The sequence below is a fragment of the Moschus berezovskii genome, chromosome 22 (genome assembly GCF_049115385.1).
Source record: "Moschus berezovskii isolate FMDL1 chromosome 22, NW_MosBer_1.0, whole genome shotgun sequence".
Taxonomy (NCBI): Eukaryota; Metazoa; Chordata; class Mammalia; order Artiodactyla; family Moschidae; genus Moschus; species Moschus berezovskii.
In genome coordinates, this window is record NC_142481.1 from 53,268,518 (window position 1) to 53,283,720 (window position 15,203).

Below are 15,203 nucleotides of genomic sequence, written 5' to 3' on the forward strand. Positions count from 1 at the left end.
AGAGGGTCCTAAACAAAGGATTAGGAAGAGAAAGAACAGACTTTTTAATCAACGAAATAAATAGATTACCGTCCCAGCCCCCGGGGTTTAAGGTTAAAGGCCAGAGTCTGCGGGCTAAAGGTCAGACCCCAGCTGGTACCACGGCCCTGCCCCTTCAGTTCTCTGGCCTCCCTCATGTGTTCCCACCGCTGCCCTCTTGCTCACTCCTGGCCAGTGCCCTGGCCCCTCTGAGGTCCCACCTCTGGGCCTTTGCACGAGATGCCTGCCCGGCTCTGGCCCTGACACAGTCCAGGTCTCTGCACACATGCCCTTAGCTGGCGATCCCCGTTTCCCGCTGCGTGCCTTAGGTAGCTCCAAACCCTCCGTCACCCTTGGGAGGACTGCGCATTGATCAACTGTTGCATTTTTTTCTCCCCTACAATGTGCTCTCCTCTGAACTCCGTCTTCTTTCCACCTGTGTCCCCAGCACCTCTGCCCGTGCGTGGCAGAGAGCAGGTGCTCCGTTCACCTTCCTTGCGGTTGATGGGAACGGTGATCATGAGGACGATGGAGGTGTGACAGAGACGGCAACACTGAGCGGCGGTTCACCACGTGCCAAGCACCCTCCTGCGCGTTCACCCTGCACATGGACCCCGCGTGGGTGGTGTCCCTTCATGTTTGTTTAATTTCGCACCTTTTCCCTGGCATCCGCATAGTCTCTGGTCACATGAGTCCAGTGGGGGCAGGTGCCAGGTGCTCAGAGAATTAAAGGTTTGCCCAAGGCCATAAGCAGAGAAGCGTCATGAGCCCAAGTATTACACGCCTCCCTTCTAAAGTCAGAATAAAGCATCCAAAATATAAACCTGGGTTCAGCGGCCTCAGTGTCTGAAGGCTTGCCACGACCCCAAACCCCTCCTTGCCTTGGAGCCTCCTCTCCCTTTGGGGCAAGAACTTCAGAGCCATGTCCCACATTCAAGTGTACCAAGGTGGACGGCGCAATGGCCGTGACCTCACGAACAGGCAGGGATTTGAGCTCAGGCGTGGGAGCCAGATGAGTGTGCCTTGGACCCCTCTGAGCCTGTTTCTTCACCTACGAAGTGGGCCCAGAAGTGCCTGCTGCAGGGGTTTGCAGAGGGAGTGGATGAGATCAGCAATGCTGATCCCTTGGTTTTATTTTTCCTTCCGTGTCGGTCTTCCCGCTTCCTTCCTCCCTCCTCCCTGCCCTCGATTCACTCACACACAATGAAGCTCTAGGCACGATGCTGAGGCAGATGCAAAAGAAACCTCTGAGCTGGTCTCTGACTCCAAGGAGTTCAAGATCTGCTAGTAACTGGGATCTGAAGATGCTTAAGCAAGAAAACCTTCTGCAGCAATGCCATCATTTCTGAGGAGGATGGGGGCAGGGGCAGACTGGCAGAGCTCCTCAGAGGAAGTAGCACTGTTCTGAGGGTCCCCCGAGGCGGCGTCCGTTGCTTCCCTGTGGTGACCTGTGTCCCCACCGGGGAGGTGAGAAAACCGAGGCACATACACCATATGGAGAGCGCCAGGCTCTGAACTCGGGCCAGTCTGCTTTCCTAATCACGGCAAAGCAGGTGGCATTTATTAAGCTCCCACTGTGAGCCAACGCGGTGCTAGGTCAACAGGTACTGAATTTCACTGAATTCTCAGCACAGTCCTCTAAGGTCATGGCTCTGATTCACCCACTTTGCTGATGAGGAGACTGAGACCCAGAAACACTGAAGGCACTTGCCCCAGGTCATGCAGCTGGCCAGCAGCAGAGGCAAGATTCAAACCTGGGTCTGACTCTGGCAAATTCCTGTCCCGGGAGCCTGGGTCTGGGGAGCTGCTTCCCAATCTCTGTGAGATTCCTCCTGCTTTGTCGGCTTGGGGTCCCCCTCTCTCACATGGTCCTGCCACCTGCCCGCCTGTGGACCAGCCCCAGCTCTGGATATAGGTATGTAACTTCATTCTCCAGGAACACATTTTGGAAAGAACTCACCCTGGCCCCTGCTCTCTGCAGCCCTAGCCAGCCTTCCCCTCCATTGCCACTCAGCTGAAAATAACACCATGTCAAATCTCAGCTCACTCCAGACTGACAACATCCTTCACGAATATCCCAGACAACTCATGTCCTCCATCTTTTCTTTTCATCCCTGCTAGGGGATGGCACAGTGAGCCTGCTTCAGAGTTCCTACGGCACAGCTCGGAAGGGAACATCCTATCGCTGCATGCCTTGCGTGGGTAAAGACGGTTCCCTTAAGGTTTTGATTCGGTAGCTATTCTTTTCTTCATTCCTTGGGGGGATATTTTTGGAAGCCTCTGTTTATTTGCAAAGCCATTCTTCTGCCGATTCCTTCAGGAAGCAGGTAGGGAAAAATCAATTCTGGACTGCTCCAGAGGGAAGCCCAATTCCATGAGTCCACTGAAGCGCATGCCTGGATGTCCAACCAAAGAAGGCTGGATAAATATACCATGGCAAATCCACTGGAACACCACAGAAGTCTTTGAAAAGAGAACATGGATCCATCATATTAACATACTCACCATGAGTGCGTGCTCAGTCACACAGTTGTGTCTGACTCTTTGTAACCACATGGGCTGTAGCCCACCAGGCTCCTCTGTCCATGGGATTTCCCAGGCAAGAAAACTGGAGTGGATTGCCATTTCTTTCCCAGGGGATCTTCCTGACCCAGGGGTGAGACCAGCATCTCCTGTGTCTCCTGCATTGCAGGTGGATTCTTTACAGATGAGCCACTGGGGAAGTCATTCACCTTACATCATTTGATGAAAAATGCAAGGTACAAAACAACATGAATGATAAGCCAGACACAAATTCCACATACAAATATGATCATATTTGTATGAAACGTCCAAAACAGGGAAATTTTTGTAGACAGGAAGCAGATTGGTGGTTGCCAGGCAGCAGGGATGCAGAGGGGAGTAGGGAGAAGCTGCTGAATGGGTTTGGGGTTTCCTTTTGGGGTGATGGAAATACTTTGGAACTAGAAAAAAGTGGTGGTTGTGCAACATTGCAAATGCACTAAATGCCACCAAATGGTTCACTCTTATGTGGCTGACTATAGTATGTGAACTTCATCTCAAAAGAAATTTAAACAACATGAGCAAAATATCGTTAAGAAAACAATATGTGCTGAGTATAAGTGCTTCATGAAGAAGTCTAGGTACACACACATATACCAAGATATCAACAGAGCTTGTGTTCTGGAGAATTTAGACCATTTTTACTTATTCGTGACTTTTTGTATTGTCTGAATGTCTTGCACAGTCAACATCATTGTTTTTATAACTGGGGGGAAAAAACTGAAACCATCTCCATTTAAGGAGAAAGAATCCAGTCTCCAGAGCTGCCCCAGTTTACCACGTCCCTCCCTCCACACGCTCCCCGCCCCCAATGCTCTGATCCCCGAGAGAGCGTTACCCTTCTTTGGAATGTTCCAGAGACTTAATGGCCTGACCAATAAAAATGCATCCCAGGATGGATTGGTTTGCTGGGTGCAGGAAGAAAGCCAATTTTCCTCCAAGATTTACTCACTCTTCCTCTGGAATTCGGACGTCAAAGATCTAAAAATACGTCTCTCCCTGGAACAGCGGGATGAGAGTTCAGTGTGAGCTGAATGCCATTTCCTGACACCCGGGCTCTGGGAGCAGAGTCTGGTGCAAGGCTCACGGAACTTCCTCTGGGAGGGGCTCAGAAACCCGCCATCTCACCCCAGGACAAGCCATCTCAGGGCACGTCCAGAGCAGGGCCGCAAACTTGGCCAACTCCTCCAGCTGGTGTGTTCACTGAGCCCTGCTGGGTACCTGAGAGTCTTCTAGAACTTTCCACCCCTTCTCTTCTGCTCTAGAAATGTAATTTTTAATGTAATTCATTCATTTCATGGTAAATTCATAGTTCTCAGGCCTACTGTGTGCCAGGCACTGGGTGCACGCAAGGAGAGCTAACCTGAACCAGAAAACACTGGCCCTGTCTTCACAAGGCTCAGCTCTGGGACGAGCGACAGGCACCAACCAAACATCACACAGAGGAAGCAAACAAATTGTTTATCCTCTTGTTTATCTGTGCAAGTAAGTAATGAGAAATGAAACAAAGCCAGAATTAAAAAAAAAAAAAAGAAATCATGCAGATGATAATATGGGAGCTAAGTGTTATGAAGGAGAAGTTGAGAAATTAAGAAGACTTGTAAGGGAGACCTGAACAGGGTACTCCGGGACCAAGGAAGGCTCCTCTGAGGAGGCACCATGAAACTAAGACAAACCTGGCCAGGAGACCTTCACAGAATCCCTAAGAAGCACCTTAGATACTTGAGTGGCTTTGTTTGTTTTTTGGCCATGTTGCACAGCTTCCAAGATCTTAGTTCCTCGACCAGTGAAAGTGCCAAGTCCTAACCACCGGACTGCCAGGGAATCCCTCAGGGTCCCATTTTTTAAATCATGGTAAAATGCAGACAACATAAAATTTGCCACTTTCACCATTTTTAAGTGCACAATTCTGTAGTGATGACTAAATTCACAATATTGTGCAACCACTTACCTCTATATTTCTAAAATGTTTACATCATTCCCAAACAGAAATTCTTTTCTTAATTGACGTATAGTTGACTTATACTTAACTATACTTTTAAGTATAGTCAACTTATAACTATGTAAGATTCTGAAAAAATTCTATTCTCAGTGAGCAGTACTTCCTAATCCCTACCCCTACCCCAGCCCCAGCCCCTGGCCACCTCTAATCTACTTTCTGTCTCTATGAATTTGCCTTTTCTGGACATTTCATAAATATCAATAGGTCACAGGCCATGTGGCATTTTCTGACTGGCATCTTTTTTTGATCTGGACCGTTTTTAAAGTCCTTATTGAATTTGTTACAATATTTTTTCTGTTTTATCTTTTTTTTTTTTTGGCCATGAGGCATGTGAGATCTTAGCTCCCCAACCAGGGATTGAACCCACACCCCCCTGTGCTGGAAGGTGAAGTCTTAACCACTGGACCACCAGGGGAGTCCCCTGACTGGCATCTTTCACTGAGCATAAGGTTTCCAGGGTTCATCCATGCTGGAGCATGTCCCGGTATGTCATTCTTTTTTAAGGCTGAATAACGTTTCACTGGGTGGATGGACCCCATTTTGTCGATCCCTTCTGAGCTTGTGGACATCTGGGCTGTTTCCACTTTGGTTACCGTGACTAGAGCCCTATCTCCATTTCCAGCTGTCCCGGATGGGAGCTTAGGAGACTAAACAGACCTGTAGTGACACGTAGAGACATATAGTGACACATAGAGATCATCAGGCCACCAGGCCGCCATGGCGGCTACAGAGAGTCCCATCTGGGGGTCTGCTCAGAGGATCCTGAGATAGAACGCAGGGTGAACGCCTGGCCTGACACGTAGGAAGGATTGTTCTTATGACTTTCATCAAATGCCAGAAAAGCAAAGTTCAAAACACCAGCTCCACAAAACAGACCCTGAGCTCCCCAGAAAGGTTCTTGGGCTATTGATAAACATTCTACTTCCTGGCCTATTCCGTCTTATCTAGCCTTGTAAATATCTGGCTCTGTCTTTATTTTTATTAGTGCATAGAGAGCAGTATTCCCCTGCCAGGCCCTGAGCTGGAGGCTCTTGTGGCCTTTCCTCTGGACTGCAAAGCAGCACCGCCGTCTCCCAGGCTGCAGGCAAGGCAACAGAGACTCACAGAGGACAAGCCTTCTTCTCCTTACGAGCCTCTTGAAAGGGCCTCGCCTGTCTTCCTCTCCGGCATTGTGTCTAGAGCAGGAAAGTGCATACAGGGTCCAGGAAACTCCCCGGAGCCCCTCTGCCCACTCTGCCAAGGGGCGGGGCTTCAGGAAGGGGCGGAGCCAGGATGCAGATGCTGGCGGCCACACGGGTCCAGGTTTAACACCCAGCTTTCCACGTGCAGTCTGTACTGGTTCCCATGGTGCAAATACTCCCACCGGGGCTGATTTCACGCCACCAGTGTGAGACTGCTGAACGAGGAATGGAGACGCTTCTGATGGATGGCGTTTCTACCTCGCAGGTGCTACAGACATGAATAATCTTGAGGGCAGGGAGCGTGGTTAAGATGTAGCAAGATAATTAGTAAGTAATATGCTTCTGATAAGGAGGACTTCCTTTCTTTTTCATGTAAATTACATAAGTTTATATGACTTAATTTTTAATAAGGGCTCTGTTTAACTCTGGAGTGGGTATGAGCGGGCTTCACAGAAACCTGGAGGCCCACCTCCCCTTGCCCTAACCCACCCCAGAAGCCACAGCTGAAGAGCTGACTCAGTTTAGGTGGGGCAGTGGGGGCCACGTGGGAAGTCTGGCCCCTGAATATGCAGGGGCTGCTTCCTATCACTCCTAAATTCCCTGCTGGATATTTGCATGGAAATTAGAATCAGAACTGAAAGGGTCCTGGAGGTCATCTGATCCTCTGCCTTCCATTTCCCAAGTAATGACCTGAGACCCAGAGAGGGGCAGCGAGCAGCCCAAGGTTGCACAGCTCATTCGCGATGTCACTGAGATAAATTCCTGGGCCTGGCGCCCTGCTCAGTCTCCCTACCCATTGAGTCACCAGTCAACAGCCTGTCTTTCCCCAGGGGCTCTCTCCAAGGTACATTCTTGGCACAAATCTCTCCTGTGTCCTGGAGCTAGGGAGGGAAGCAGATACCTGTTGATAACAGGGGAGAGTTTCAATCCAGTGAGTACACACTCAAAGCACCCACATTCTGATAAACAGTGGCTGAGTAATTTGGTTCCCGAAGCCCACCCAGGCATGTGTTTTTAGAAACTTCCCCCACCCCAGTGCACACTGCCCCCAATCTTCCCAGCCTCCTCATTCCTCCTAGTGAGATATCATGGCATTGGCTCTTGTGATGCTCTGGGTCAAGGTATAAATGAGACCAGGTGATGTACCAGAAACTTCTCTGTAGTTCTAGAACCATAGAACTAGATACTTTGTGGCCTACATTGGCCTGCTGGGCCGGTGAAGAGCACAGGAGAGCCCAATCTGACAAGGTTGACTCTCCTCCCTCCAAACACCGACTCTCCTCCCTCCAAACACTTGCTACTATGCTTTTCTACACGCACATGGCCTCCTGCCTGACTTGTTAAAGTGTGAGCCCTGGAGGCTGAGATTAGCCTCAGTACAGCTTCATATATCGTACCATGCCTGGCATCATTAAACATTCCCTTTACCCTTATCTCTGCCTGGAAAACTCCTATTCATCCTTCAAACCCCGGGGTTGAATATCCCCAACACTGGAAAACCTTCCCTGACTCTCCTGGCACACAGCTGTACACACCCTTCTGGGCTTCCTTTGCATTTGCCCATAATTTACCAAGAATGTATGGGATGCCTTCTTCATGGCAGGCAACTGGCAAGGCACCAAGAACACTGCACTGAGGGGGACAGAATCGGGCCCTACTGTGAAGAACCTACATCCCCTCTGGGGAGCCAAACAGCAACCAATTTCATAATTATTTGAGCAAAAGTCACCAAGTCACATGGACTGCTCAGGATGTGCTGTGTTTGATGGATATGGAGTCATTCACTCTTCACCCTTAGGCTGAGAGTGTTAGCAGTGTCTTCCTGAACCTTCTGTGCCTCTGTGCTCCCTTTTGGGGCGGGGAACCTAAAATGACATCCTCCCCCAGCCTTAGTCTCCCTCCTAGTCCCTTTCCTGCATTATTTACCTTCTCAACGCTTGTCGGCAGACACACGGCATCAGAGATCCTGTGGGTGTGGTCTCAGACCACCACAGTAAGGCCAATCCCATGAATGTTTTGGTTTCCCAGCACACATACAAGTTACGTTTACATTATGCCACAGCATATTAAGCATGTAACAGCATTACATCTAAAAAATATGCAATGTACACATCTTAATCACAAAAATACCCTATTGCTGAGAAATGCTAACTGTCCTCTGAGCCTTCAGTGAGTTGCAATCTTTTCACAATAGTCACATCAAAGATCACTGGTCACAGATCAATATAACAAACAGAATAAAAATAGTGTGTGAAATAGCGGGAGAATCACCAACGTGGGATACAAAGACACAGAGCCACAAATGCTGTCGGAACAATGGCGCCGGTATGCCCACAGACCTACACAGCAAGATCAGGTGCGCTTGGATCCATCTTCCTTTCGCTTCTCATTCATTCTCTGCAACCCCAGGCCTGTGGGGGTAACACGAGTTCCCCAAGGCTTGGGGATACAAGTTGGCATCCTCACAGCCTAGGGCAACCTGGGTAAACAGTGGCCGTCTAACTGCCTATATGTTTAAACAAACTGAAAGGAATGCACAGTCTTTCTCAGATGAGATCACTGGTGCTCAGACACATCAAACAGCAGCCTGTGAGCAAGAGTACAGATCCAAACTCAGGGCTGCAAGGCCCATGCTTCTCGCCTCTGGTCATGGTGTGCCATCCCTCTGTATGGCTGTCACATGTTATCCAGCTGCTTACCCGATTCAAGGAGGCCACCCTTAAGGGCAGGAGCTGCTTGCTGTCTCTGTGTTGTACCCACAGGACCACACATGGAGCCTGGCCCAGAGCAGTTTCCACCAAGTGTTTACTGAGTCAGGAAGCACATGGAAGCATAACTGAATCCTTTCGACATTTGGTTATTGATTGCTGAGAAGCAACACTCAGTTTTAAGTCCTTGGACTCTTAAATTAGGTGCTGTTTGTCAGGAGAAAGTAACTTTGGGAAGGGAAAGCCCATCACTGTGCCCCTATGTGTTTTTACAGGCCCCTGGCTTCTCTATTTCCAGGCACGGAGCCCTTTGAGGGCTGTGAGGTCCGTCTGCCTGCCCACCGACTTTGGCACAATTCAGATAAAGATGCCTGCCCTGGCCTGCCCGCATGTGGGGGGCAAGAATTGCCCATCTCCCCGTGGCCCCCAGCCCCTCCCCCACCTGGGTACTTACACGGGACCTCTCTGCCAGCCTTGAGGGCAATGCCCGCTTCCAGAGGTTCTTAGTGGAAGCAGCTTCAAGGAACAGCAGAAGCAGGAAGCACAGAGTCCAGCTGACCTTTCTCCGGCCGCTGCCCATCCTGCAGCTGGTTTGAGATGTTTCTTCCTGGATGGTCAGAGGAGAGGGGTGCTCTGGCCAGTGGGTCTTAGATTAGGGAGCAGAAGTGTGCTCGGACTGCTGGAGAGTTTCTCAGCTCCACTCGGCCGGGTCCCTGGGATCATGTGTCCGCGCCCAGCCCAGGCCCCCACCCCCATCCCCTGGTGGGGGCCGCCCGCCAGGTTATTTTTAGCTTGCCCTATTCCATCTGGCCCCAGAGACTCCCCGCCAGACGTCTGCAGCCGAGGCGGCTCAGAAGGCAACAGCAGCAGACGGGGGCATCATGCTGCTTGGAGACGTGGCTGGGAGTGGCCCTGTCACACTGGGATAATGAGCACTTCCTTGCAGGCTGGGCAGTCCCCTCCCCAGGAGAGGTGCTGGCTTTGGGGGCTGGCTGCGGCCGGGTGGGGGTGGGCACACAGGGGATGGGTTGGGGGCTTCCGGCTGCTACTCTGTCCAAACTCGAAGCTGGTCTGACAAACTCTTCTGCCCACAAAACTTCTTTGGAAGACTTGTTGCTGAACGGGGCCCAGTGGAGCACACAGCTGAGGGAAGAGTGCCCTTGAACCCTGGAAATCTCCTCTCCAACGTGGGCATGTGGACTGTCACTCACACGTCACGCGTCTCTTGGGACAGTTCTGTGCATTTGTGCAAGTAAAGCACTTCACGGACATCCTAACCGTCAGTTTGTGTGTGTTTTATACACAGCTCCATACTTCACAAACTTTGTACTCTATCGCCTGTTCTCAGCAACCCCAAGACAGGCATTGCCATGATATCCATTTTACAGATGGAGAAACAGAAGTACAATACTTGCCTGAGGTCAGGCAGTGGTGGCAGAGCTGGGGCTCCACGCCTGCCCTGTCTGATCACGGTGACGCCACCAGGGGCAGCTCTGGGCTTAGATGCCCCTGGGCTGGGTCCCAGCTCAGCCTCGGTCTGGGGGGTGCTGACTGCTCCTCAATTCTCTCATCTGAGACATGGAGTTTGTGGTCGCTCGTCAGAGTAACAGTGGGAAGTTCCAACACCCTCGAGTGGGATGTGGGCTCTCAAGGTCAAGTCCCTGCATCTCTTACTGCATGCACCCTGGTGCCCTGCACAATGCCAGGCTGCATCAGCACCCAGGAAGCACTGGCCGGATGCACAGAATAACTCATCTTCATGACGACTCCACAAGGGCATCGACGGACGAAGAGATGGTCACAAAAGTCAGGGATGTTTCCCGAATCTCCCCTTCATGGCTGACCTCTCAGGCATCCCCTCAGGACATCTCCCAGGGCCTGGCACACAGCAGGTGCTCAACAAATGTTCTTCAACTGAGCTATCAATTCCTCAGCTGGATTCAGACCGTGGGGACCCAGGATGCCAAGCAGTGTCCCCATCAGTTAATGTCTTGCGATTGTTAACTTGTGAAAATGCTCTTCCCCAAGCCTTTACCAGAAGGGCGACTATTCTGGGAACACAGCGGCCCTGCAGGTTTCATGTGGAAGGAGAAAGGGCTCTGAGACAAGAAATAAACATGGTACAAATCCCCCCGGGAACGCAGCGCTTTCCTTTGATCAGGGTGAGGCAGGGTCCCGGCCTGACAGCCAGCCTGGACGCTCCCAGCTGGGGCCGAGGGGGCCCCTCAGGATGTCAGAGCAGGCGGCTCCTCCCCTATTCCTGCCAAGCCACAGAACTTTATGTTCCAAGTGGCGGAGGTCCTTCTGGCTGATCTGAGCTCTGGAGACCTGGACTTGATCCTGAGCTTAGCAGGCTGCCCTCCTGGGACTCATCAAGCCGGAGTGTGACTTCCTGCAGAACTGTGGGCGAGGTTTCCTCTGGGAAAGCCTTGGAGTTGGCGAGGCCTTTCATCTCCTCTGCTGCCAGGGGCCAGCTGGCGAGGCCTGCCAGCCAGGGTCTGACAGCCACTGCTGGCCGACCGCTTTCCTCCTCCAGAAAGACAGGAAAATAGCTCCCTTAAAAATACAGAGGGCGCAAGTGTATGCTCTCTAAGGAGCAAAGGACATGGCCCATGGTTACAGGGTCTAAGAGGAAATCCTGCCCTTCCAACCCCCAAAAGCTTCCCCACCAGATCACCAAGGCAGTGATTCCTTCCTCTAAAAGGCAGAACATTTCTTCCACAGTGAACCAATCAGGCAAATAAGTGCTTTAGGAAAAGGGACGGGGGTATTAAATTCATACTTTATACTAAAGTGTGAGTGACTTCCAGCAGAAAGAAACATAGAAGCATAAAAAGGAAGAACAGAGAACATTTAATTCGTTCCAACATTTGAATACCTACTATATGCCAGACTGGCGAGAGTAAAACCAGGCCTAGCCCCTGCTTTTACAGGGCTTAACAAGTGGAGAAGCCAGATATTAATCAGTGTTTTTAATAAACACTTTGATGGTACTTTTTGGTGCCAGGCACAGTTTCAAGTACATTAAAAAAAAAACTAATTCATTTAACCTATCACAACTCTATTAAATTGCTATTATCATCCCATTTTACAGATAAGGAGACTGAGTCTCAGACCAGTGGAGTGCTTTAAAAATATCCACTCATTTAATCTATCAAAATTACATCATGTCAGTACTCTTACCATCCACATTTTACAGACAGGAAAACTGAGGGTCAGAGAAATGAACAAACTGCCATACTGTTCAGTTCAGTTGCTCAGTCGTGTCTGACTCTTTGCAGCCCCATGGACTGCAGTACACGAGGCCTCCCTGTTCATCACCAACTCCCAGAGCTTACTCAAACTCATGTCCATCAAGTTGGTAATGCCATCCAACAATCTCATCCTCTGTCGTCCCCTTCTCCTCCTTCCTTCAATCTTTCCCAGCATCAGGGTCTTTTCAAATGAGTCAGTTCTTCACATAAGGTGGCCAAAGTACTGTAGTTTTAGCTTCAGCATCAGTTCTTCCAATGAATAGTCAGGACTGATTTCCTTTAGGATGGACTGGTTGGATCTCCTTGCAGTCCAAGGGACTCTCAAGAGTCTTCTCCAGCACCACAGTTCAAAAGCATCAATTCTTCAGCTGTCAGCTTTCTTTATAGTCCAACTCTCACATCCATACATGACCACTGGAAAAACCATAGCCTTGACTAGATGGACCTTTGTTGACAAAGTAATGTCTCTACTTTTTAATATGCTGTCTAGATTGGTCACAACTTTTCTTCGAAGAAGCAAGTGTCTTTTAATTTCATGGCTGAAGTCACCATCTATAGATTTTGGAGCCCCCCAAAATAAAGTCTCTCACTGTTTCCATTGTTTCCCCATCTATTTGCCGTGAAGTGATTTTAGTTTTCTGAATGTTGAGTTTTAAGTCAACTTTTTCACTCCCCTCTTTTTCACATGCCAAACTGTGGATGGTTGATAACTGGCAGACCTGGGACTGCAACTGAGACATTTGCTTTCTAAGTCTGGGCTCAAAACCATTGCACTGTGTGTCCACAGGAGCTAAGCTGCAACATGGGCAGATGGGCTGCGGGGGGCGGCGCTGTGACCTCGTCACAGAAGCCAGCGAGGCCTCCCAGGAAGCAGCCACACACCTGAGAAGCAAAGGATGCGGCTGGCCAGAACGGGCTTGAGGTGCCGACTGACGGGGTGAGGACATGCTGCTGCCCAAGAGGAGGCCGGGGGCAGGGGAAGAGCCTGGGCTGGCCCACACCCAGTGGCAAGGTGGTGCTGCCACCTGAACAGAGTCACACTGTTCCACGCGCCCTTGGTACTTTCGCCTTCCTGGGCCTTTCCTCTACTAAAAAAAAAATAACAATAATCTTTTATGACTGCACTGATAAAAAGACAAATATAATCCAAGCTGGAATATATTTTATTTTCTTTGGGTTTTTTTGGCTGAACTGTGTGGCATGCAGGACCTTAGTTTCCTGACCAACAGTTGAAACTGTGACCCCTGCATTGGGAGCGCAGAGTCTTGAGAGGGAAGTCCCTACTTCCTTTGATTTTAAGAGAATTTAACACACCTTTCTGGGCCCATAAAAGTCTAGTAGGCCCTGGGCTGTGTGCCTGAAGATGACCCTGGGCCCAAGTACTGCTGTGTGACACTGGGCAAGGCTTTGCACCCTCTGAGCCAGAATTAAACAGAGACAATAGGTGAGTCTGTGTAGGAGGGGCCAGGTCTCTGCAGTGTCCTCTGTGAGAGGAAGGAGGGCCGCTGGGAAAGGCTGCTCAGCTGGCCTGAAGCAGAGCCCGCCCTGCTCCGCTCCAGCTGGTGAACGACAGCAGATGTCCCCTGGCCGCCCGTCCTTGGAGACCCGGGCTGAGCTCACTTCACCCGGCCGCCCTGTCCCTGACCTCTGCTCGGCGTCCCTCTCCCTCCTTGACTCTGCTCTCCAGCCAGGAAACTCCCCACTTCTCTCCGCTGCTCCCCTCCTCCCGCGCCCCAGAGTGACTGGTCTGGGACCAAACTCCCTGGGAAGTGACCCTCCGCTCTGGCCACTGGGAGCTCCCTCGCTTTCTTTTGCCATTAAGGATGGCTGCGGGGCAAGGTCCCCTTTCAAGGGGCAGGAAGTCACGAAGCCAGGGGACTCGGATGGAAAGGTTAGGTGGGGAGGCTGGCTGCCTCGCGGCCCCTTCCTCCCACAGCTGAGACTGGGACCATGTCTGACGGCGGGCTCGGCCCCTCTCTGGCTGCCGGGCCAGGTCGCTGCCAGATTCTCACGGTTTTGCCCACAGGGCCTGGACTCACCCTCAAAGCAGCGTTTCTCTCTCTGCCACTTGTTTATCTTTCTCCCCCAAAGCACCTCTGATCATGAAACCTCCCCCGCATCGCCCCTCCTGAGCTGAAGGCCTTGCCATGGTCCTGTTGGGATGTGGATAAAAACACACTCCCCAGGACCTTACCAGTCTGGACTGGCCTTTCTCCACCTGGCTGCACGGGAGCATCACCCACGGGAGGGGCTGTCAATCACATCCATACTTGGGTCCAGTCCAGATCAAGGGAATCAGAACCCAGTGGTTTCCAAAGTTCCCCAGCTGATTCTAATGAAGAGCCAGCGTCAGGAGCCCTGACAAAGTCAGCCTCTCCCCGAGCAGTCCCCACCCTGACCTTCAAGGCCGTTGTCCCTACACATTCTGTCCTGCCTCTCCTTGCTGCCACATGCCAGCCTTTCCCTACACATACACACTCACCATGAGCCTAAGCCACAGGGCCTTTGCATATGCTATTTCCACTTCCTGGTTTTCTTTGCTGAGTAAATTTTGTTTATTTTTTGCTGTGCTATGTGGCTTGAACAAAGGTCTGTATAGTCAAAGCTATGGTTTTCTCAGTAGTCATGTATAGATGTGAGAGTTGGACCATAAAGAAAGCTGAGCGCCAAAGAATTGATGCTTTCGAACTGTTGTGCTGGAGAAGACACTTGAGAGTCCCTTGGAATGCAAGGAGATCAAACCAGTCCATCCTAAAGGAAATCAGTCCTGAATATTCATTGGAAGGACTAATGATGAAGCTCCAATACTGTGGCCACCTGATGCGAAGAGCCAATTCACTGGAAAAGACCCTGATGCTGGGAAAGATTGAAGGCAGGAGGAGAAGGGGACGACAGAGGATGAGATGGTTGGATGGCATTACCGACTTGATGGACATGGGTTTGAGTAAACTCTGGGAGTTGGTGATGGACAGGGAGGCCCCATGTGCTGCAGTCCATGGGGTGACAGAGGACGATATGGTTTAATGGCATCACTGACTCAATGGACATGAGTTTGAATAAACTCCAGGAGTCGGTGCGGGACAGGAAAGCCTGGCGTGCTGCAGTCCATGGGGCCACACAGTCAGACACAACTGAGCGACTGAACAGCAACAATGTGGTTTGTGGGATCTTAGCTCCCTGACCAGGGATCAAACTTGGGCCTCGTCAATGAAAGCTCAGAGTCCTAACCAGTGGGCCGCCAGCGAAGTCCCTGCTGAGTAACCTTGTTAAGCCTCAGCTCTCAGCAAAACAGTCCCTTCATCCTGGAAACGTTCCAGGCCAGTTCAGTTCCCCTGGAGCAGGCTGTCATGTCCCCGTGCACCTCTGCTTGCGAGGACCCACACAACCCGATGGTCGAAGAGGCGATTCTTTCTTACCATGCCTGACTCTCCTGATAGACAGTCAGCACCCTCAGAGCCAGGTTGGTGTCTGTCTATAC

At 50.8% G+C, this 15,203-nt stretch overlaps 1 protein-coding gene across 4 annotated transcripts in view; it reads right to left on the bottom strand.

The window, feature by feature from the left end:
- The window catches only part of WFDC1 (WAP four-disulfide core domain 1), a 30,731-nt gene extending 21,355 nt beyond the window's left edge, over positions 1-9,376 (bottom strand). For 2 of the 4 annotated variants that reach the window (XM_055413034.2, XM_055413035.2), the window contains exon 1: positions 8,926-9,376. In XM_055413034.2, the coding sequence (XP_055269009.2) occupies positions 8,926-9,051 (126 nt within the window). In that variant the 5' untranslated portion in view covers positions 9,052-9,376. The remainder of the gene's footprint in view (positions 1-8,925) is intronic. The other 2 variants (XM_055413033.2, XM_055413031.2) reach the window with 2 other exon arrangements.
- Between the last annotated feature and the right edge of the window lie 5,827 nt (positions 9,377-15,203).